This window comes from Ahaetulla prasina, chromosome 3 (assembly GCF_028640845.1).
Source record: "Ahaetulla prasina isolate Xishuangbanna chromosome 3, ASM2864084v1, whole genome shotgun sequence".
Lineage (NCBI taxonomy): Eukaryota > Metazoa > Chordata > Lepidosauria > Squamata > Colubridae > Ahaetulla > Ahaetulla prasina.
This window is the reverse complement of record NC_080541.1, coordinates 157976048-158001160: the sequence shown is the minus strand read 5'-3', so window position 1 is coordinate 158001160 and position 25113 is coordinate 157976048. Positions and strand designations below refer to the sequence as shown.

Below are 25113 nucleotides of genomic sequence, written 5' to 3'. Positions count from 1 at the left end.
CTTAACCCTAAAAAATAGCAACAACCAGTGGTGGGTTTCAAATATTTTTACTACCGATTCTGTGGGCGTGGCTTGGTGGGTGTGGCATGGCTTGGTGGGCGTGGCTTGGTGGGTGTGGCAGGGGAAGGATACTGTAAAATCCCCATTTCTTCCCAATCAGCTGGGACTCGGGAGGCAGAGAATAGATGGGGCGGGGCCAGTCAGAGATGGTATTTACCAGTTCTCCAAACTACTCAAAATTTCCACTACCGGTTCTCCAGAACTGGTCAGAACCTGCTGAAACCCACCTCTGGCAACAACATCAAAGTTAACAGTGGACTGAAGTTGTACAATGTGTTTTTCTGTCAAATTTAATTGTTCACTCTGCTTTTATTCACAGCTTCTGGAGGCAAGTTGTTCCACTGACTAATTCTTCTAATTGTCAGGAAATTTATTCTTAGTTCTAAGTTGCTTCTCTCCTTGATTAGTTTCCACCAATTGCTTCTTGCCCTGCCCTCAAGGTGCTTTGGAGAATAGCTTGACTTCCTCCTTTTTGTTGCAACCCCTACCTTTATTCCTTTCATTTGCTCTCCCTCCCCCCCCCCTCCATGTTCTACAATGCCAGGAAACAACAAGGAATTATTTAAGGCAGAGGTATCAAATTCGAGTCCCGGGGGCCGGATGTGGCCCACAGGTGCTTAGATCTGGCTCACAGGACCACCCTGGAAACAGTGAAGGACTGGCTTGTGGTGCCTATGCCAGAGAAAATGGAATTCATGAGGGCCTCACATAGCTCTCCTGAGCTCCATTTTCACTGGCAGAGGGTTGCAGGAGGCCATCGCAGCCAAAATTGGAGCTCAGGAGCCCGTTTTCGCTGGCAGATCACTCGAGCCACCACAGGCGCCCCTGACACAAGTGATGTTGAGCTGGTCACCGCCCTCCTGGCCACACACCCCTGCCCCCCCCAGGTCAAACACAACCCTGATGCGGCCCTCAGTGAAATCATGTTTGACACTCCTAATTTAAGGAAACAAATTATTATCAGTAAAGTGTGACCAAAGCAGCATAGATCTGATTATGTTGATCTCTCTCTAGTTTGCTTGTGAAACTCCATCAAAACAACTGGCATAAGATATTCAGTTCCTATTGCACATCGGATTCTGTTTAACTACTTTGGCTTTATTGAGTGATTGATGATAAGGATGAAATAATAACAACAACTGACTTGGGAACTCTGGGAGTTCAAAATAGGAGGATAGGAGATTCAGGATGGCTGTTTCAGATCAATTCATCTTAAGAGATTCCTTCATGCAACTTACACTGATAAAGGAGAATATTTGTAGCTCAGGGTTGAAATGAGGGGCCCTTGGTGTTCTCTGAGAGCACCAAGGACTCCTTACTGACAAACTCACCTTCTCTTTTCACACCATACCTTCATAAGTAGCAGTTTTCTGGGTATCCTCAAATTCATCTTTATCTTTTTCTCTTTTTTTGGTCTCCAATTTCTTTTCTTCAGCACGTTCTGCAGCTCGTTTCTTTAATGCAGAAGCTGAAGGAAAGTGGGTCGGTAATAGTTTTTTTTCCTCTTTCGGCTTGTGTGTCACTTCCTCTTTCTTCCAATCTTCCAGTTTTGCACTTTCTTCAAGAGTCTTCTTTTTTGGAGGTGTAGGCTTTTTGTCCAGGCCCATTGTAATGATACACCTGATAAAAATTTAGTATAATATTATGAAAACATACTACTAAAAGTGTCTTATTCTATGGATTACTAGAAAATAAAATCAGAGAAAGTTCCTGCATTTCTATTTTTTTTTAAAAAAAAAATCAGGAATGGATATACAACAATATACAACAAAAAGTAATGTGTATATTGGAATTGTACAAGCATTACCAAAGTAGCTGGAGAAATTTTAAATCATTTTATCAGCTGATTGATCCTAGTGAAAAACTGTATCATGAGAGGGAGTCCTTTCCCAGGAGGGAAGTGAATTTCCTTTTGTCAGTCCATCTGCAGATCAATGGATTCATAATGCATTAAGGGAAAATAGGGCAGAGTTTTTAAAGTCTTTTTACAAAGGAATGTTGGATGAAGCTTAATGTAAGAGAAAATGGGAGCAATTTATTTTATAAAATCAATTTTGAGGACAATAGCCACTCTTAAGTCTAAGGAAGAGTTGGAGTCAGATGGATGTGTCTCTCATTGATCTACTACAATACTTTAAATTGAAAGAAAGATTTAAACTAGACAAAAATTTATGGGATTGTAAAAATGTACAATATGTCAAAATGAATTTGAAATTGTAATACGCAATAAGGGGAAACATGTTATTGCCAAGGTTTATAAATTGTTATTGAAACTGAATTTGAAGAATGAATATGAAAAGCATTGTATGATTCAATGGACAAATAATTTTGAGTATGATGTAATGCTAGTACAGTGGGTAAACATGTGGATGAAGGATTAAAAATTTATGTTGAATTATAACTTGAAGGAATATGTTGATAAAATGATGTACCAACGGTAATTAACCTGACAAATTGTCAAAGATGTATAAGGGTATTTCAAATATATTTTGGAAATGTAAATGTTGGAATGAAAAAGAAGGAACTTTTTATCATCTTTGATGCATTTGTGACAAAGGAAAGAATTATTGGGATAAGATCAGTGGTGGGATTCAATTCGCACCACTTCGGGAGAACCGGTTGTTAACTTTCTGAGCAGTTTGGCAAACTGGTTGTTGGAAGAAATCATTAGGGCAGAGAATCGGTTGTTAAATTACTTGAATCCCACCACTGGATAAGATTCATATTTTAATACAGAAGATTCTCAAAATAAATATAAAAATCAAACCAGAGACTTTTCTTTAAAGTTTAGTGGACAAAGAATTTTTTAAAAAAAATCTGGAAATTTGTTATACATACAAAAAAAGAGAAAGAAATACTAATTTCCACAATGGAAGAATGGCTGAAAAAAATTGCTTGAATTAGCAGAGATGGCCAAATTGTTTTAATCAAACAAAAAAATACATCCAAATTTGTTTCTGCTTGGAAACTGCTTCTGAATTTTGTGCTGGAGACAGAAAAAAATGAAACTTTGACTTTGGAATTTGCAAGATTAGGCAAGCTTGTGACAAATGGCTAGTACATATTAAATAAAAAGTAAAATGTTGATGTTGTAATATTATTTTTATTCTAGTGCGCTGAAGATTCAGAAATTAATGCTTTTCTTCCTTTCCCCCCCTTTATTCTACACTTCTTTCCCCCCTTTTTCCCTTCCCCATTTTCCCATGATAAGCTTAATAAGGTAATATATGTAAAAATTGAGGGAAATAGCTGACATAATTTTCAGAGGAAAAAAATGTACTGATTTGAGGAAATCAAAGTACCACTTCAAGAACAGAATTCACTAAGCACAGAATGAACAAAATCATTGAGAAAAACGTTTTTGGTTTAAAAAAAAAAAAACCTTCTGTAAAATGAAATACATGTAAGATTTCTTCCACAGTTCCCCAATTAAATTCCAAATTAAGAATTCAAAGATTTGTGGAGAGCAAATATTCCAGATTCAACTTGAAGCAGTATTTGATTCAATTCTGTTGTAATTTCCTTAGAAATTGTAGAAATAAAAAGTTATTCCATGGGTCATTTTTTTATTTATTAATTAGTTTATTATTTATTATAATTTATAATTATAATATATTATAATTTATTAATTATTAGTACTAGCTGGATGCCCACGCTTCGCTACGAAATGATGTGATTGGAAGTGATAAATTGACACTTAAAGCCTGAAATTTAAAGTAAAATGTGTAACTCCAGAGCATCAGAGTGTGTAAAAATAAGGCAACTGGCAGCTGGAACAGAGCGGGAGGGGGAGTAGAATGTCCCAGCTTGCAGGCCGGATGAGTCATGCGCTAGCCATACCCAAGCCCAGTTTAGCAAAGGGGTAGCATCAGAGCGTGTTAATATAAGGCAGCTAGCAGTTGGAACAGAGTTCTTTTCAGGTGGGGAGGGGGAGTAGAATGTCTAGCTCCTTAGCTTCAAAGTGTGTTAATATAAGGCAACTGGCAGTTGAGACAGAGTTCCTTTCAGGTGGGGAGGGGGAGTAGAACATCTTAACTCCTTAGCATCAGAGCATGTGAATATAATATTGTATATGAATGACCTGATGATCATTTTGAAAAATCCTTTCTTAGTGAGCACCTAGAAGCCAAGAGGAATATATGTGCCAAATTTCAAATTTGTAGGCTTTACCATTCTGGAGATTTCATGATGATTGAGTGGTATTTGGTTTTTATATATTAATAAATGTATATGCCGCCCATCTCACCGTTGAAGAAACTCTTGGTAGCTTACAAAGTGATGAAAAGATAACATGAAACAATTAAAATAAAAAAGATTAAATAAAGACTAAAAACCCTTAAAATTAAGATTATTTAAATAGAGACTAAAAACCAAGAGGATGGCTAGCTAAGCATAAAACAAAACCATTAAAACGTAAGAAGAAAGGATAATCTCACAGTGGAGGTATAGGTACCTTTCAGAAGCCACTTTCAACACATGTCATATTTTGTTTGCTTGTTTGTTTGGTTGTTTGGTTGACTTAGAGATTACCCATCTCACCTGTTATAATCTCATAATTTTATGAGAAGTTATCTGTGGGAGAATGGTGAGACCACTGCTGTTTGATTAGTCTCTTGACTAACTACCTGGCTGATGTTTTAGCTGCGACAGTATTGCAACTTTCTTTTAATTCTATATTGTCTAGACTATCTTACTTTTAATTTAGAACACCATACGCCCACCTGCCCCAAGAAATTACATAGCCCAACTCTGCTGGCCTTTCAAAGGACCCTGAAAACATAGATTTGCCATCAGGCATGGGCAGCAGACAATGTGGCAAAGCTGGCCCAGGGATTGAACTGAGTGTTGTTATAGTGATTACCATGGTTATGAATTTTATGGTTTTTGATATGATGGTTTATATTTGTTTTTGGGTTGTTATTTTTTACTTGTTCTTTTTCTATTTATTGTAGTTGCTTTTAAGGAGTCATACATATGAGATGGGTGGCTATATAAATTTGAATAATATATAAAGAAAGTCAACATCACCCATATGTTGAAAGATAATCTACATAAACAAAGTTTTAATAGGCATTTAATATTTCAATGGCTTTGCTCTCGCAATGGGCTACAACACCGGTTCTCAACCTTTTCTTCACCAGGGACTTCCTTTTAATACCTTTTGTGGCCTCTTGGACCTCCCAAGACTTAACTCAAGATTTAAATCATAACATTTCTTCAAGTTTTCGTGGACCCCCTGTGACATCACGAACCCACAGGGGTCCATAGACTACAAGTTGAGAACCACTGGCTACAATATAGTTGTATGATAACTAGGGTTCTTCCTACTATCCCAATGCTTAGGTAAGCTAGCGAATTAAGGGCCATCTGATTGGAAAGGGGTGATCTAAATCAATCAAATCACTCAATTAACAGAATAGCCTGCAGTCAGAATAAAAAAAAGTTTGCTTATAGAGAAGATTACAGGAGTTTTTACGCAAAGCAAAATCAATGAAAATGATTAAAATGCATAACAACGATATGTCATAAAAATACACTGTTCCCCAGAGTAATTATTCAAGGCATTTTACTATTCTCTTGCCTGATTTTTTGTCAAAATAAATTGACATATAAACACACCTATACAGCTAGACCAGAAATGTAGTGAAAAAGTATCACCATGGCTCGAATTTACATGCTTTCCAGTCCTCAGAAAGCGCTTACCACATTAGTGATAGCATAACATTTACATTAATCATGCAAATCTGACTCTGAGGAGGAAGTGAAGTGTTTCTGGATGGTGCAGTATGCTTATCGGAAAAATCATTTGGCTCTCTGGGGGTTTCTATTTCTTTCCTTTCTTTATTTTGTTCACTTCTGTTTATACAATATTTTTCCCAGTGGGGAAATGTGCACCACATTTTTGGTCTGTCATTGCTTTGCACATCAAAGAATTGAAAATATTATAGAAGAAATGGATGTGGTTGATGTTTTTATTTCTGGCAAAGATGTAAAGAAGGTTCCTGGCCTAGACTAAAAATAAATGCCATATTCTTTATTTGCACAATCAGCATAAATCAATACCTTTTTCAAACAGAGAATGCCCAGAAGAGCCTGTCTTTTGAAACAACGTAATATATGAACCATCTTTCTGAATTTTTATCTTACATTTCTCCATATTCTACTTTTTAAACATACTTTGAAAATGTAGATTCAATATTGCAATGCTCACAAATTGTAAATAAATATCCTACTGAAAGGAATTTGGGCCTTGAAAAGTAACCAAGAACTACTGTATATGTCTACTGCTCTCTGATATAGAATTGAGCCAAAAAAACCTCCCCAAAACCAACCTACAACATCCTAGGCTGTAGGATCTAGGGCAAGGGTATCAAACTCAATTTCATTGAGGGCCACATCAGGGTTGTGTTTCACCTTAGAGGGCTGGGTAGCGTGGCCATGGTGGGCGTGGCCAGCTCAACGTCACTTCGGCTGGGGGTACCTGTGGTGGCCAAGTGCTAAGGCAGGACTTCCCTGAGACCCTCCACTCTCATTATAATCTCCTTCCTTCCTTCCTTCCTTCCATCCTTCCTTCCTTCCTTCTTTCCTTCCTTCCTTTTCTTCTTTTTCCTTCCCTCTTCATTCTTTCTTCTTCCTTCCCCTTTTTCCTTATTTTTCCTTCCTTGCTTTCTTCCTATCTTTCCTTCTTTCTGTTTGTCTTTTCTCTTTCTCTTTCTCCTTTCCTGTCCTTTCTTGCATGCTCAAATGCAGCCCTCTGCCAGTGAAAATGGAGGTCGGTTTTTGCTGACAGAGGCACTGTGGGCCAGTCCTTTGCTATTTCCAGGCTGACCCCATGGGCCAAAACTAAGCACCCCACGGGCCTTGAGTTTGACACCCCTGATCTAGGGAAATAGAATTTCAAAATAGATCACAAAAGGACTATGATCAAATAGAACAAACTATTTAAACCAGTCTAAGCCATTACATTTTATAAATTGATATCTTAAGTTGACCAAGATGAAATTTATACTTCACTGCCTCTTTGAAATAACTGGCATTCTGATTGGTTATTTGCCACCGAACATGGAGAATCTCTATTGTCAACATCTTCAGACTTTTGCTTATGGAACACAGTGCACAAAATGGGGGATCTTCATAAATGCAGCTAAAATTATCCACACCACTGGAAAGCTTCAATGAACTAGATCCACAATCATGTAGATGATTCTAATTATGTTCAGCTGAATATGTGAGGATGTTTCTTTCTAACTTTACAATCAAACCCTGAATCTTTGAGGCCACAGATTGTGAGGACAATCTGCTGGTTAACAGCCTTACCCCATCTTCCCTTCAGATATTCTGTGAACTCTCAAATAGGCTTAAGTAAATATGAGTCCTTCTCTGCAGCTTTCAGGCGAAAGTGGATAGCTTAGATAGCTGGAAAAGATTTAATCAATCCTATTTTATAACCTAAATTAATGGTTCGATGAATGTTATGCGTTACCAAAAAATAATCAAATTCTGATTTTATAGAAAAAAAATCAAACTAGGTCTTGAAGCTTAGGCAAGAGTGATCTGAAGTAATTTATGGAGAAACAGTCTTCCCAAATTTTCCCAGGAGAATCAATTGTGCAATTGTAAAATTAATGGAAAAGGTTGTCAATAATATTTTGGAATCAAAATACATGCAGGGAGGTGGTCAGACATTCCATAGAACAGTTACAAGTTCTACTCTGGCTTTGTGTTGATCAATATCAAAGCATACCTATAGCAAGGAGATGACCTTTCCACATTGACGAAACCAAAGTATCCATGCTTGCCTCCTAGCCGAGTACCTTTCCGATGCTTATATTCACAGCAAGAACTTAATCGGTCCACCTGAATTCCATTGAGATAAAAGGTGAGACTGAAGGGGAAGCCGTAATGCCTCCTGGAGATGAACTGAAACGTTTCTGTGGTTGAGAAAAAGAAAAAAAAAAGGATATATAATGGACTTTTTGACAACATTTAAGATAGACAAGGAACCAGTTCAAGACAAGCATATTTCCCTTTCTTCTAAGACTCTACTAATTCAAGCTGTAAATTGCAGGTGGCATCTTTCAAAATCAAAGGGATCATACCTGCATAGGGAAGTAGTACTTCTAGGAGAAATCCATGCTCAAATTATCTTTGGTAAGTTTTCAAGATGCAGAAACATTTTATATGTTGTTGTGGGAAAAATAAGAAGAGGAAGGGGTATGGGACATGTTCACCGTCTTCGGTTGTTTAAATAAATGAACACGATACATTAAATAAATGAACATAATTTAATAAAAGGGAATAAATTTAAAATGGAGAACTTTCCTAAATACAAAACAACTATAAAAATAATAAGCTAGTGTTAGTTTCAACATTCATACATCCACATACCATTTCCTTACTATCTGACTAAACAAACTAATCTGTTGAATACTAACAACAATAAAACTATTACCAAGCAGACATTTAAATCCATCTCTTTTTCTCTGTGTTTCTTGATAATACCACCATACCTTGTTTAGTTCTAAATAAAGCACAGATTTGAATAGTCTAGATGAGAACTGACTAAATAAAGATCAGGATTCCAATGTAGAAGGGCAGAAGCTTTTACGTCAACATAGAATGATTGCAACAATATACCAGCTAGTTATACTACAGGGAAAAAAAATTACATTTAAGTTAGAGGAGGTATTATGCCCATTGAAAATAGCAGAGGTGTGTGTGTGTCTGTGTGTGTAGGAGGACAACAAATATTCACTGGGATTACAATAAAGAATAATCTAGTTTATATGCCATTTTAAGTATATCAAAGCCGTCAAATTTCCTATTTAGTGTTTTTTAAAAAATAATCCCACTGCAAAGTAGACAGAACTAAAGGGTAAAACTATAGAAGATAATTGCTAATTGCATAAAGGTATTATTACTGGTTTGAATCTTGCTTCTGTCTACTTTCCAACTGTTGCCCTGGACCTCTGCGCATCTAAACCTCTGCATTCTCCTTGTCAAATTTTATTAGTAATACTTCGAAAAAAATCAAGTTGAATATCATTTATTGCAAGTTTGCAATGCTTCTTTTTCTCTTTTCAAGAAACGTAAGTATCTGCTGTTTCATTCAATAGCAATCTCAGTATTTTCTGCTCTTCACTTGCATATTTATGGATCAATTCTTTTCTCTTTTTTTTTGTAACCTCATTTAAAAAAAAAAATCCATGGCTTTCTCAAATACCACTCCAGCTTTATTTAACATTTTCTTCATTAGCAACTGCTTACTCCTTGACCTCTTTCCCTGTTATTGCTGTTGTTAACCAGTCAGTCTAATACAGATTTAAGGCCTTTGGGCATAGAGTACATTATTTCCACATAGTGCCTAGCACTATGACAAATTAAATAAATGATAACTAACGATAGAAAAGTTATCATTCCTCAGCAATAGCCCAGGCCCATGGCATGAGATTAATTCCACCCAGCATGCTATTCTTCCCTCATTTCTGCTGGCAATTATACCTGGAACAGCTTTGCTTAAGTCAACATCATCACCATTGATTCACATTCAGAATCAAACCTCAAGCCTGCATTCATTTCCCTTCTGGAGCGATAAACAGTTCACACTGATATATTATAGCTTCTTGTACGTAGATAATTTGGTATTCATTTTACCCCTGCAAGCATTTTATTAACCATGCATCTCCATCCAAAAATTAATCTAACCCACTGCATTTTGTTAAATCACCCCTGTACATCCGTCCTTCCACAATTTGCAAAAGTAATTGCAGCCTCATTTTCAATCATGAAACAGTAAATCTAGACTTGGTTGGAGGCAGCTGGAATATAAGTCCCTGGACACACATAAGCAGACTAAGCTTTGCTGAAATATTTCTGCTACCACTTCAACAGTTTATCCACATAAAAATAAGAGGTTGCCAGAATTCAGATGAATTCTTGGGAACGGGGGGGGGGGGGGGCGGCTCAGTCTCACCTCCCTCCAGCAGTTTGCCTCGGTACACACATAGGTTTTCTCCTCCACAATGCTGTTGGTAAATTTTTATTTCCTCTCGATAATCTAAAAGGTCATACGAAAGGTGGACGGTTTTTCCCAAATAGACCATGGTAACAGATGCATTGCTATGTATTTGAGGCTTGCAGAATTTTCCAGCGTCCTGCATAAAAAGGCAGAGAAACATATTGAAATATGTGAAGTTTTAGACACTTGTTCCCATGATATCTCATTCTATTTTGAAATCACTTCAGTACTCACCCATGAACAAGGGCTAAAATTCAAAGGGATTTATACCATCCGAAGTATTTCTGGCACATATCACAAAAAAAGGCCCACCAACAGAAACACGCTGAACTAAAATCTGAGCTCAATCTGGCTGTATAAAAGTATGATGTATGAAACTATCCCTAAAGAGCTGCTTTAGGGATATATGAAGCTGCTTTTGACTGCCTCTAACAATCTGGTCTAGCATTACTGATGATGATTGGCATAGATTCTTCAGAATTTCAGATAATTGTTTGAAGTTATCTGGAGATGCCAGTGATTAAACTAGGGTTACAGGTAACCTGGTATAGCCCAAAGGAAGTAAAGGTAAATTCTAGTGTATGGATCAATAAGAAGGGGATCATAAATAAAACCTAATTTCATAATGGCTTTAATATCACAATGCCTTTCCATAAAACTTATATGAGATCATGTTCAAATACAATACTGGTTACTGCAACTCCAAAAGAATATTGTGGAATGAGAAAATCCTATCTGTGTGATGAAAAGTAGTGGAACAATTAGAACTTTTCAGTGAGAAGAAAGTTAAGAGGAAATATAATAAGAATTTGTAAAATATGGTATGTTGTGAGGATACTGAAATTAAAAGTAATGCTTTGATTCTGAAGGGTGAATAGTCAGGACAGTGGAACTAAAGTCATTCTCATACCAAACATAAATAATTACATTTGAAGCTAGATGATGTGGTGATGCCACCCATACTAATCATTTTAAAATAGGTTTAGATACATTCATTTTAAGTTAATATAGTAATTTGGAATCTCACTGTGGATAGCTCCCAACTGGAGCCTCTGATAAATCTAAAAAAACCCTGCTGGAAAAGCCTGAAAAAATTGAAAAAAGAGAAGCATGGCATTTCAGCTATATATTTACTTCAATAGACCCTCTATTTTTATTTTGTGTATTTTATCTAACTGAAAGGAACATCTAGATCAGTTCCAGAGTCCAGAATAACAATCTATAAGGTCTACAACCCCGAAGGGCATAATACAGTATACTTCTCCCCTTTTTAACAATGGATTCTCTAACTGTGAAAAAGAATTGGCATGGAAGTATTTTGGTGTCTATGAAAAGGATCCAAATAATCTCTCCCCCTCTCTCCACTTTGTAATAGACTATTTGACAAATTCTATATTCTCTGATATAATTTCCTAATGAACAGCCCAGCAAGGTAGTATTGCTGTTCATTGCCAAGAGTTTTAATTTCAAAGTGCCCAGAATTAAAAACTCTACTGAACATCAGGAGGTATATGAATTATCACTCTCTCAGTATATGCAGGAAATGCCCCATGAATTTTTCCTTTTATTTTCCCAATATTGAAATTCCAGCGTCAAGGTGGCAAAGTTTATGAAGATTTCTCTGAGACTGAGAGGGAATAGCAAAGCCTCCAACTAATGAGCTTTGTATCATGAATTTAAAATATACCATGACCTCTAGTCTTGGAAAAATATAAGACTGAAATCTAAATGTATCAGATTAGAATTTTATTTAAGATTAGTTTCATTGGAGGGACAAGGGGGCAGGTCTTCAGGTATGTGTCATAACCTTGGCCTTCTTTAGGAATCTCTACTCCATCCAGGTTTGTCCCCAATCACTGCTGCAGGATTGCAAAAATTTTCAAAAACATCACTCTGGGAAAGTATTTCTTCAAAATATTTTTGAGTGCTGCCCACTTCTGCAAGGTGGATCTGAGATACTTAAATCATAATCAGATGTAGTTACCAGTAATTGGAAACAAATGGAGTGAAATTTTTTATCTTACAGAAAGCCTCTTTTTACATGCTTAACTGAAATTCATGGGATTTCAGTTACTCGGTTACTTGTGTTTTATTTAAAGTCATCATCCTTAATTTCAGATTTATATAACATACCGTATATACTCGAGTATAAGCCGAGTTTTCCAGCACATTTTTTGTGCTGAAAAACGTCCCCTCGGCTTATACTCGGGTCTATACGGCTTATACTCGAGTTTGTTTTTTTTTTTAAGCCCCTCGGCTTATACTCGAGTATATACGGCTTATACTCGAGTTTTTTTTTTTCTTTTTTTCACATTTTACCGGACTGAAGCCCTGCGGTGCAGTGAGAGGCGGGCGGGGAGCCAGCCTTCTCAGCTGAGGAGGAGGTTTCAACCGTAGGTGCCTCATTTCCCACCCTCGGCTTATACTCGAGTCCCCAGTTTACCCCAGTTTTTGGGGTAAAATTGGGGACCTCGGCTTATACTCGGATCGGCTTATATTCGAGTATATACGGTAATCTTTGCTCACTGAGACCAAGGAGCAGATATGCTTCCTGACATAGGACATTACATACCTGGGGAAAAGACATGACAACATAGTAGAAATGATTATGAGTAATATTCGAGTTCTTGCAAACTCAACAGCTTGATGTCCTAATCTTTAAACTTTATTCAAGGGTTCTATGTTTAGGCTTTTTTGGCTACAAATAAATAATATGTCTTCAACCTGTATAATTTTGAGTTCTTTAATGTCATGGACATCACATATAACCTTTTTTCTAAAAGTATTATTTGTATATTTGAACACAGCTTCTCTAACTAACAGGAATACTCAATCTTCTGCAAACGGGCTTATCTTCCTTTTCCAAATTAGTTGCTTTATAGTATCAATCTATATCCACTTTCATTACCCAGGTGCCTTCCCCAAAATAGAGCAAAAGCTTTCTGATGGCAATTCCTAGAATTCACAGCTAACATTTTTGCACTGCTGTAGGTTGGGAAAAGGTACTCTATATTTTGAAAAATACTTTAAGGAAAGCTTGGATGAAATAGTAGTACAATTAGATTCAGAAGAATGGTTCAAAGTGTTACATTTATCTATTCAAAAGAATGATATTAGAAACAAAACCAAGGTTTTACAGGCAAGAAAAATGTACTTAAGCAAGCTTCCTTTATTTCAAAAGATGTATCTCTGTATGCATTTAAAAAGTGGGAGAGAGGCATTTCTTTTGCAAAAAAAAAAAAAAAAACCCTATCAAGGAGTATTTCCGCACATCTTTATATATTAAGCACAGGACATTACAAAATTACTTATACAAGAAAAAAAATGCAATAGTGGGAAGAAGAAGAATCACCTTCATTAGCAACTGATCCAGGCCATTTGATGAAGTTGTTGTAGGGCGAAACCGTCGACCTCTTCCCACAGGTTTCATGGGGATGATAGTTTTGTCACTTCTGGGTGGTTGTGGAATAGGTATCATATAATTGTTAATAATGGGAAGTCTGTATGGGGATACTTCAACTGAATAATCCATTGAATGCACAGGCCTTAATGTCCCTCTGTCCCCCTGAAAAAATAGAACAAATATTAATACATTAACACTTAGACTCACAGAACAGTTGAAAGGTACATAGCTACAATTTTCCATTTAGTAGTTCCATGCATAAACAGTATACTTCTTTGTTGTTGTTGTTGTTTTAAATTCAAATTTCATTTGGTTTCAGCATGGATTCGCAGTTAAAAGAGATTTCTCATTCCTGGCTCCATGTATCAAATAGATTATTACCTGACCCCATTTTGTAATGAACGATTGAGGTTCTTGACAAGGGTTAAAAAGACAGCTCATAAGTTCAACAGGATCAAGCATTCCTTTTGGAAATAAAATACATCTGGTTCAGTTCCAAGCTGGGAGAAAAGCACTGGAAACATGGAGGCTGATTGGAAAGATGGTTTATTGATAAAGCAGAACCACGTATGATTTTGGGCAGCTGACAAAATGGAGTTGAGGGAGCGGTTATACCTTCTTTGGGCTTTGTATGTGAGCTTCCTGTTCCTGTGCAAGAACATGTATTTTATTGGCTGTTGTCAGATTCCTATGGGGGTCATGTAGGGGTTATGTAGGGATCATAACTGGCTCTATAGGCAAAAGAGGAAATGCAAAACCTAGGTTCTTGTCTGAGGTAATCAGATCAACCTCTGGCTTATTGTTTATCTGAGCTCCCAGGTTTCTGTGATTTTGAACTGCTGGGAGGGGGTGCAATGAAAGGGCTTTTGACTGCTCTGGGCTGCTTCTAAACCTACCATTCTGCCTTTGTTTCAAAATACCCTGTCCTGAATGGATTATCAAATCTGCATTTCTAAAAGGTGGCCTCCTCAGTTCCTGCTTGGGGGCAGGGAAACTCAGGCCATCTTAAGAGCATACTTCTCCATTTCTCCCTTTGGAGAAATATAATATCCTGCCTTTTTAATATTTCCCCAAAATATTTCATTCTTCTGGGCAAGTAGATGCTGACTTTCTACATTACAGTCCAATCTATGAGTCAGATTCGGAACTAGAGGAATAGGTAACTCAGGAGCTAGAAATTTAAAACCAGCAGCACCTAAAAACTATGATTTCTAAAGCTGGAAACGATATGTGGTACGTTTAAGCTGAATTTGAAGACTATCTTCCCATATTTATGGTGTATTTTACAATACAATTTATGGATAAAGTTGTTGCTATTATAGGGTGGTTCTCCCCACTCTAACCAATTTTGCATTAGCTGAGCACCTGTCATTTTGCAGTGTGTATGTGCATGAGTGATTTATTAATAGTCTTAATATGTTAAACAATTGCTTAATTATTAATAAAGTATTATTAAATATTAATAAAGGCAGAGGTCAACTCTAGGCTGGAGCCAATTTGTACAAGTGGGCCTATTCATGCCATTTAGATGTCCTTATTTTTACTGCTCCACCAAAGCTCCTGTGACCTAGATTTCTCCTTTTTGTAGCTGCTTTGTCTCCTATCACTATGTCCTCATGACTGTCTCCCAGTTAATATGATTAAGCGAAAAGAACTATCTCCAAACTACATCTAGACAAGCAATGAAATTCAGCTGGTTTTATCCGGATCCCACAATCTGGTAGTGCTGGTGGCGGGAGGCTCCGTCCACCCACCCAGACATCATCACATCTCATTTTTGACCCTCTGCGCATGCACAGAAGGCTCTGCGCATGTGCAGAGGAGGCGCCCATAATCACATTTGCAAACCGGTGAATACCACCCCTGGTTTAGACATTTGGTTTCCATCATTATAACCACAACACTGCTGCATAAAACAATATTTTGTAAATATTTTGATCTCCCAAGCTTTCAGAAGCTATAAGATGAGTCCAAATTAATTGAGAAGAGCAGTAGTACTGGGAATTAGACCTTTGTAGAGTTTCAGAAAGGTGTTTTTCCCTGCCCTTCCCATTATATTTGTCTCTATATACATGCTATAAGTTCTATGGGTCAACTTGGGTGAGTTCCTCTCTCTCATCCCAACCCACCTTACAGGATTGTTGTTGTGGGGAAAATAAGAGGAGGAAGGAGTATTAGTTATGTTTGCTGCCTTGAAATATTTGGAAAATTAATAAAAGGAAGATTTAAAAAAATCTTTAAAAAAACAAATAGAAAGGAAGGAGGACCAAGTTCCATTACAGAAATAGTGAGTATTCAGCTAGCTTTCAAGCAATATCTAATCTAACTGCTTTTCTTCTCTTTATTTATTATTTATCTATTAAATTTATTTGCTGGCTATCTAACTATAGCAATAGCACTTAGGCTGATAGACCGCTTCACAATGCTTTACAGTTCTCTCTAAGCGGTTTACAGTAAGCATATTGCCCCCAACAATCTGGGTTCTCATTTTACCAACCTCGGAAGGAGGGAAGGCTGAGTCAACCTTGAGCCGGTGAGAATCAAACTGCCGAACTGCAGTCAGCAGCAGTAGCATGCAGTCAGTCGGCAGTCAGCAGAAGTAGTGTGCAGTCCTGCATTCTAACCACTGTGCCACCACTCAAGGCAGCTTACAACAATAAAAAGGAAGAAATGAAACTCCCCCACTGGCTCTCTTTAGATGACTCACTCTCATTTGCAACCAATTGTAAGAAATAATTACCCTTTGATGTTATCAGCAGAATTCATTCTGCATTAATTCCATTTGGATAACCATTTGTTTGAAATGGTGTAGGGTTTCCTGCCTGGGCAGGGGGTTGGACTAGAAGACCTCCAAGGTCCCTTCCAACTCTGTTGTTGTTGTTGTTGTTATTGTTGTTGTTGTTGTTATTATTATTATTTAATGTGCTAGATGATTCCTTATGCAAGATTGTACAAATGACTATATATCCTCATTCTTCCTATTGTATTGCATGTGTAAAGAAACAAACGCTAACCTCACTAGTAAAATGATATTCTTTGTCAATGGTGAGAAACTTTGGTCTGGAGCTCAAACCAGTCTTTGATGAACCTTCAGTCACGACATTTCCGTAGAGGGGCTGAAGTCGGAGTGGCTGTTGTATGTTTCCTGGAGCAGTGCTTGGTCGAGGATAAGAAATCTGAACCATGAAAAGACACGGAGGTAAATACTTAAGTTAGGTTGAGTAAATTGGTATTCTGTAAGTTTTTAGTTATAGCTTCAAATATCTAAAACCACTGGATTTATAATAAAAAAACACTGAGAGAGCACCACCCTGCCTATCCCTAACTTAAAAATATGTAGCTTATGCACCTTTCTGAAAACGAAATTGTAATCTGTCTACATTTGGACCATAGCTGGGCTGCTGCCAGTTCAGATCAGTTCACTCAAACTGGTTGTTCCGATTCTGCGCAGTTCGGAGAACTGGCAAATCGGACCATCAGCTGGCCCTGTTCCTGCCCATTTTTCAGGCCATTTGGGGCATTTTCAGGCTGTTTTTCTGGCCCAAAATGGCCCAAAAAACTGGCTGAAAACAGCCTGAAAAAAGGCCTGAAATCAGCCTGGAAAATGACCTGAAAACAGCCTGAAAAACGGCCTGAAAACAGCCCCCAAAACAGACCATTTTCAGGACATTTTTGGGACATTTTCAGGCTGATTTTAGGCCGTTTTTTAGGCTGTTTTCAGGCCATTTTTTTCAATCCAAAAACAGCTTGAAAATCAGCCTGAAAACAGCCCAAAAAGCTGTGTGAGAGAGGTAGAGAAGCTGGGTGAGCCGGAATCAGACGTGTTCCCGGTCCCTTCGTCCCAGAGGCAGCAGCCTCATATTCTTACCCTCTCTGCTAGCTCCCTTCTTCGCATGGGATCGCCCAGCAACGGAGACAGAGAGGGAGAAGGGAGCAGCATTTCTGTGTACTCCCGTTTCTGTGTGGCACTCTCCCCTCAATGCTAGCGGCCACTGTTGCCCCCTTCTCCCTCTCCGTCTCTGCTGCTGGGCAATCATGTGCAAAGAAGGGGGCTAGCAGAAAGGGGAGAGTGTGAGGCAGTGGTGAGTTGCTACCGATTCGCCCTGGATTGGGAGAACTGGTAGCGGCGGTGGCGGAAGTCTCCGCCTACCCACCTGGATGCTTCTGCACATGCGCAGAAGTATTGCATGTGTGCGTGCAAGCACCCACGAGTGAACCGGTAGTGATGGGTTTTGAAACCTGCCTCTGGTGTGAAGTAGCTGCTTCTGGGATGAGGGGACCCGGGAAGCATCTGGGTCTAGCTTATCCAGCTTCTCTTCCTCTTGCAGCCAGCTTTCCCAGTCTAGCTTCACGCAGTCTCTGTCTCTCTCTCTCATACACATACACACACACAAAGAGGTTGGATCTTTCTTTCCTCCCACCCACCCCACCGGAGACTCCTGGATTCCCTCCCCAATTCTGCCTGTCCCATACCGGTACCACCCAAGTGACATAGAGTTGCTCACGTCCATTCAGTCACATGGAATCCCCGCAGCCACGCCCACCCAGCCAGTCATTAGGGCAGAGAACCAGTTGTTAAAAAATTTGGACTTTTGGACCACTGATTTGGACTTTTGGTTTCAAAAGGGATAGATAGATAAAGGTTTTACATCTATATCAATTTATATTCCTTAAATTAAATTGTACAAAAGATGAATTAAGTGAAATAAGACAATACGTATTTCATTCAAATAGATACATGTAGATCAGTTGCTTAGTGACTGTTTCACGTTATGACAGATCTTCCCCCGACAGCTACTTATGACCCAGTTTGAAAGTTATGCCACTGCAGAGTTCCTGCAGTTGTTCACTCTTATAACCAACTGCAGGTATGCTGCAGTTCCTCGCCCACAACTGTCTCCCCCCACCCTTCCTGCTGGATCCTCACAGGCCTCATTCAGCCACCCAAGGGAGCCTAAAGCCAGGAAGCCAACACTACTGGTACACATGGGGCTCTGAGACCTTGTGGGCCGAGGCCTTCTTCCCAGTCAGCCACCCAAGGCAGCATAAAGCTGGGCAGCACATGCTACTTTTGCCTATGGGGCTGTGAGAGTTTGCAGGCCAAGGCCTGCTTCCCAATCAACCCCCCAAGGGAGTCTAAAGCTGGGTAGTGAATGCTACTGGCGCATGTGGGGTTGTGAAAACTTATAAGCCAAGGCCTGTTTTGTAATCAGCCACCTAAGGGAGCCTAAAACTGGGAGGCAGACACTACCAGTGCAGGTGGAGCTGTGAGAGCATTTTAGGCTGAGGTCTTCTTCCCATTCAACCACCCAGGGACTTCCAAGACTTGGCCTGCTCCTTAGCCACCTCCAGGACCCAACAGCACCTAATTTACCTTTCTGTCTTTTGCAGAGACCTGCTCGGCCGATGCAATGCAAGACTCAGCATTCCTATACAGGTTGCCTGCCTTGTGACAACCTCATGGTATTCTGTAAGCAAATATTATTCTCACGAGCCTGTAGGGGACTCTTTTTTTTTTAAAGGAGGCTCCATTTGTTTGTGCAATTTGTAGATGAGAGGAGATGGGGGTACAGATCAATAAGTGAGGCCATCTCACTTAACAGCGGTCACCACTTGTGACTATAATGGCCAGGCTCCATTATGGTTGTAAATCAAGGACTATCTGTATTCAAAAATAACTATATTCTAATAGAGATACATTTAAAATAGTCACATTATGTAGAAATTAAGCAGGACCCATTGTATTGTCATCCCACAACAGAATTCTTTTACAGACTAAAAGATCAATTGGGCGCGCACACTTGGACACATGAAAAAGTTACATGATTTATAAGCGAACTCACATGATATAAAATCTTTTTTCTATATATTGGAATTGCTTCTTTTGGTCTAGGTGGTCATGTTGTTTTAATTGTTATTTTTCAATTAAAAAAAGAATACTTAATGTATATTTTAAGCCATCCAGTGCCATTCTAGAATTGGGTAGCCTTAATAAATTAAATAAAGAAAGATAAGTAAAACCTGTAACATTGACTTTGAGTAGCCAGATCTCCATATTCATGTTCCTTCAAGTATCGAAACACATAAGGTGATTATAGATACTTCAGTCTTTAAACAAGCCATAACTTGCTATGTTGTTAGGAGGATAAAATAATTATATATGGCCAATTGAGCCATGCAATCTCCAGCATTATTTTTTTTACCAATTCAGACTAATGAAAGAGAATTTGTTGAAATGAATCCATTTCAAATTGGAAGAGAGATTCAGAGAAATTCTTATGGATAAAATGGATGGCAGACTTGTTTAGTTTCCAGATAGCCAAGGACTATTTGGGAATATCTTATTTTCACCGTTCGAACATTTCTTCAAAGGATCCGCAGCCTTCCCGATTGGCCATATTTCACTAAAATCCCATCTCTCCATCTATATACATTTGGTGGAAATCTGCAAATGTCCTTTATAACCACAGCCATGTATGGTACCTTTACATCCTTTGGATTAAAAGGGAATAAACATTTTAAGATAAGTCTTCCAGTGTTGCAAATTTGCATGATGTCACTTTGATTCCATTAAACTAGGGCTCCAGCTCCAAGAAACTGTATAAACAAAATTGAAACAGGATTACGATTCATCCTACAGAGCCTCACTTGAGACTCACCGTGTGACTTGATGGTCCTCTCTCACCCAATTTGCGCCGCCCAAAGCGATTTCTTGGTACAGTGGGTGGATGTGGGGAAAGCAAGTGATGGGAACCATCTGTTGCCTTTCTCGCTCGTTCCGCCTAAATGAAGGAGAAATGACAGAAGGAGAAATTACATATACATGTACAAGTTACCTTATGAGTAGCAGTGAGCAGCCTCCTTCTCTATGTCTCTCAGCTGTCCCAGGTGAATCCAATCAAAAATATGACTAAGTGAACTAATTCTGCTTTATTGTAAGACTACCTTAAAAGAATCTTGCAAGTCTGAAAGTACAGATTTCCCATGACCATTTTTAACTACTTGATCCATTAGGGTTTAGGTCATCCCTAATTTTCTTTCTCCAACCATTAAGCCACTGAGGGCTCCTGCATCTCATGTTGGATGATTTCCTAGGCAGCATCTCTTCCCTTCATTCCCCAGGGTCATCCACACATTCCATTACAATGTCATGCTGGTGACATATGTACAGAGATGGTTTCCATTTATACAGCCTGTGGTCTCTAGCAAGGACTTAATTCTATATATAAGCAATCCCATGTGAGACAGTCAGACTCTGTAGATTCGTGTAAAGGCAATTATCTGTAAAGTTAATGTGGCTACTGCAGAGCACTGTACTGTAAGCATATGGCTAAGGAAGGGGAGGGCCTGCTTACTCCTCATCCAGCATCAGTTTGAACATGGAACAGTAATGCCTGAACATGGCTTGAGATACCTGAGTAAACAATATTGTTAGGAAAGAATGCTCTCTGGCAAAGCTTTTTTAAATAAGATTTCTACCCAGGAATTCAATCAATATCTTCAAATCCCTGGAGAATCAAGGTCCACACATGAACCTTCAAATATTAATAATTTTGCTTTAGTTTTATTTTTTGCTGCCTTTGAGTCACTTATAACTCCTGGGGACTGCACTCTGTGCAGTTTCCTTGGACATATTTGTGGTTTGCCATTGCCCTCTTCCTAGGGCTGAGAAAGTGTGATCAGCCCAAAGTCACCCAGCTGGCTTCATGTCAAAAGGGTGCCTAAAACAGTTGCCTCCTGTTTCTAGTATCTCCTGGTTTCTAGCCTGGTATCTTCAACCACTGTATTAAACAGGCTCTCAAATTGGCTTTTCTATTTATATAAATGTAATTATGCCTCACCATGAGAAAATAATTAGGAAACAGTAGCAGAATGTAACCAAATACCCATCATGAATAGAATAAAAAGTAGTGTAATTGCTAGAGATAGGAAAAAAGAACAGCTCATAAAATCAGATCAAGCGTAGGGCCACTGAATTTATGCTACAAAAAACAGGACAATCATTAGAGGGCAGCCAGAGACTTCAGTAAACTCTCTTTTGATGCTATCTAGCCATCATGGAGACTTTTGCAGTCCAGAACTGATAGCCCTAAACAAACATGTATCTCTAAATCTTATCAATGGCAATCAATTCTAGTCCTGGAAGGGATCAGGGATTCTTTTCAAAAAGAGAGAAATCATTACCTTGGTTCGCTGGATCCGCTCTCGCTTTGCCGAACTCTCAACTTTTCTTTTTACATCACCCTGGTGATGTCGCTAATTGGTCCATTTTTAAAGAATAAAAAGTAAAGGCAAAATCACATTTCAGATTTACCATATGGTTACATCATTCCTAAAGCATATAACACTACTCTTGAGTTGTTACACCTTTTATCTTTCCTCCCAATCTTTAAGTGATGTTTTCTTTCTTCCTTCTTCATAATCTCTTTTGGATAGTAGGGCTGAGATTCTTTCTGGTTTTTATATATTGCTCTGGTGGCCTTTGGGCAGGGGGGAAGGGAATGAAGAGCATGACTTTTTAAAATACAAATAAAGAACAAAGTCCCCCACCCAAATGGTTGGTCAAATTGATTGTGCAAGCAGGGCTCATATCAAAGAGCAAGTGAATGAATGTCAAGTGATTAAAGACATGAGCTTTATTCAAATAGCTATTATTAAAACATGCCCAATAAGTGCTGCACAGGCTTCAAAATTCTCCTACATGCAAGCAACCTGTTCCCTTTCTTTTTCTTCCTTCTTCCTTCTGTTTTTTTCAAACCACATCTCCCAGCAAGCAACATTCCCAGCCTGGTTGATAATGATGATTTATATCCCTTTTAAGAAACAAGTAGTACTTGAGAGCACAACAGAAGAGATGGGATGGGGAAATTATATAATGCTTTAGCTGTCTGTGGAACATTATAAAATCCAAATGTAATTCTCAGCATGCATGCAGAGGCAAAATGGGGGGCCTGTTTCGACAACATTTTGTCCCATTTTCTGCAATGCATCACAATAATTAGGAAGGCTTTCAGCAGAATGGAAGGAAAAAGAAGCAGCAATTCCCAAGCAGACCAAACATTTCACCACTGTGAAATGCATTGTGGTCACATGACACGCAATTAAGCACTGCAGTTTCACCACTCAATAATGAAGTAATTTTCTAAGATGAATGCAGTGAACAAAGCCATCACCTATACCGCAGTAAGTGAAGAGGGCTGCTTAAGTATTGAAAATTTATCTGGACAGGTACAAGCATTTTCCCGATGTTTCTCAAAGTTACTGTTAAAAATGGAGCATGCCTGGTTTCCTTTGCAAGGAAGAATAACAAGACACTCTATACCTAATAAGCTCTTGTGACAATGTCTTTTAAATGTAGACAGCAGGTGCTGGTTGTGGAGTGTCGTGTCTAACTTAATCCTGAGAGACAACCATTTTCACAGTTTTTTTAGGTAATAGGCAATAAGCTCGTATGTGTAAATCCCTTGGAGATTTGGATCTAGTAACACTTCTGTAAATGTTATAACCAAAGACTGAAATTCTCAAAAATCTTTGGAAAAAAGAACCCAGCAGTTTGAAAGCCATTATTTTAACATATGACCAACTGCTCCTAGGACCAAATCCTTTAACAAAAATGTTGATATCTCCTACATTCAGCACATAATGCTTCCATATAAAATAGGAGTATAAAAAAGTAAACTTAGCTGCAGTCAGATGAACTGCTAAGGGTGGGTTATTGTAATATGCAGTTTCTCTCTGTCATGGCCCCTCAGAATAATCTCTTCAGAAGGAAGCAGGGGCAAGGCAAAGATAACAAGTATGGGGCGATCAGTCCTGAAGATTCAGCGTCTAACTCTGATGTCTCAAAAGAATTATTGTCTACAATTCTTGATGTGCAATGCTGAATTCAGTGTCTGAAACTAGTCTGACCATATCTAGATAGCAAAAATCCAGACTATCACTAGATGGCAGCAAAGACACTAACCCTCATAACATTTTGGTGCCATCAAGGAAGTCATCTAGATTTTTGTACTTGTCAGAATTCTGACACAGTGCTTATTATTGAAATGTCTTAAATTTAATGTTTCTGAAACATTTTACCTTAATCCTGAATAAGACCTTGCTTAGTCTCTTGTCTATCAAGAGATCTAAGTATTAGAACTAGATTTTGTCCCAGGACTCTTTGCTACGTAGGATAGGACACTTGTCCCTGCTGGCTCCTTCTCCCATTTCTGGCTAATTTAGGGCTTGCTGTGTTCTCTACATGGTACTTTGAAGAATAACAAACTGAAAATAAAACATGGGTGCTCTCCTTTTACATGCTCCCAGGAACACTAACAAAATATACAATAAGACCCAAACAAGCTGTACCATTCAGGAGAAAAATGTAGTCATCTTAAGTAGACCTACTCAACTATATTTGTGCAGCTTACTGTGTTGTGAAGACACATCCTTAATTAGCCCATCAAAATTAAATCTTGAATGTGAAATCACAAGCTAGCAATATGGGTATATTGGCATGTGGACTTTCCTAAATATGGAATTTTTTTCCGCTTTGCTTTATATTTACAAAGCAATTAGGTTTGAAAAGGTCTTCCATTTATGAATTCTTTTTAGCTTATGCACTGTAGTCACATGAAATTCCCCAGGCGCAACAAAAAAGTCGCATAGAAGTATTCCATTTGTATTTAACTGCCTCATGAAAGAAAAAAAAGATCTGTTTGTAAGACTGAATAGGCAAGTGTTGTCATATATTGTGTGTGATGTATGGATGGGCCCAAACATAGGTGATGTATTTTTGAACAAATGAGGGAGAGAATTCGAACTGGTGGCCCCGATGTAGCTTAGTAACATCAATTTTTTTCAACCACAAGAAGGAAAATGTCATCAACAGGGCATTTGTTGAGGATTTTTTAAAACAAATAAATGATTGTCATGGAAAAAGAACAAAAAGATACTGTGTATGACCAATGTAGCTCATAAATAAGTAAAATTCTCTGATATATGAGATGATCAAAATCCTCATGTGGTAGCCATACATTTACGCTACCACTTCTTATGTTGGAACAAGTTTAATTTACATTCAAAATATATACTACAGTTTACTTAACAAATTTCACCAACTTGGTGCCCTCCAGATGTTATGGATTAAACTTCTACCATGTCTGGGCTTTAATGGAAAGGTAATCTACTATATCTGAAGGACCCAGACTAAGATGAGCCATTATTTTTCATTCCAGCAGAAAAGAAGACTCATCATTAAAAGCCATATGAGATTTCTTATCTCCATCCCAAAGGGCCATGCCCCATCGTTTCCTTTTCACAGGCCCTATTTAGACTTTTCTTTTTACCACCAAATCTTTCCTCACTATCCTTATCTATTCAATTTCATTTTTTATCTCAGGAAAGGAAATGGGGAGAAGGGAATATAAAAATTTCTATTATACTCCAAACCAAGTCATAGGTTTCCGCTGCCATCTTTTGACTTCCAATGCAGATCTCGGTCTGTTTATATATAGGAGGAAGGGTAATGGAAGTCCACAACAAAACTTTCTTTGGGAATTCCATTGGCAAACTGTTGAGATCTACTGGCTTAGATGATCCATAAGATTTCTTCAACGATTTTGGCTGTGCGAGGCGTTTCTGATGTTAC

The 25113-nt window shown here is 38.3% G+C and overlaps 1 protein-coding gene across 1 annotated transcript in view; it reads right to left on the bottom strand.

Moving 5' to 3' along the window:
- Positions 1-25113, bottom strand: part of ERICH3 (glutamate rich 3) — an 80467-nt gene that overhangs the window by 25984 nt on the left and 29370 nt on the right. The window contains exons 4-10 of the mRNA XM_058176662.1: positions 21666-21737; positions 20141-20263; positions 16496-16657; positions 13431-13643; positions 10034-10214; positions 7805-7991; positions 1412-1680 (exon numbers count right to left, since the gene is read on the bottom strand). Of these exons, the coding sequence (XP_058032645.1) occupies positions 1412-1680; positions 7805-7991; positions 10034-10214; positions 13431-13643; positions 16496-16657; positions 20141-20263; positions 21666-21737 (1207 nt within the window). The remainder of the gene's footprint in view (positions 1-1411; positions 1681-7804; positions 7992-10033; positions 10215-13430; positions 13644-16495; positions 16658-20140; positions 20264-21665; positions 21738-25113) is intronic.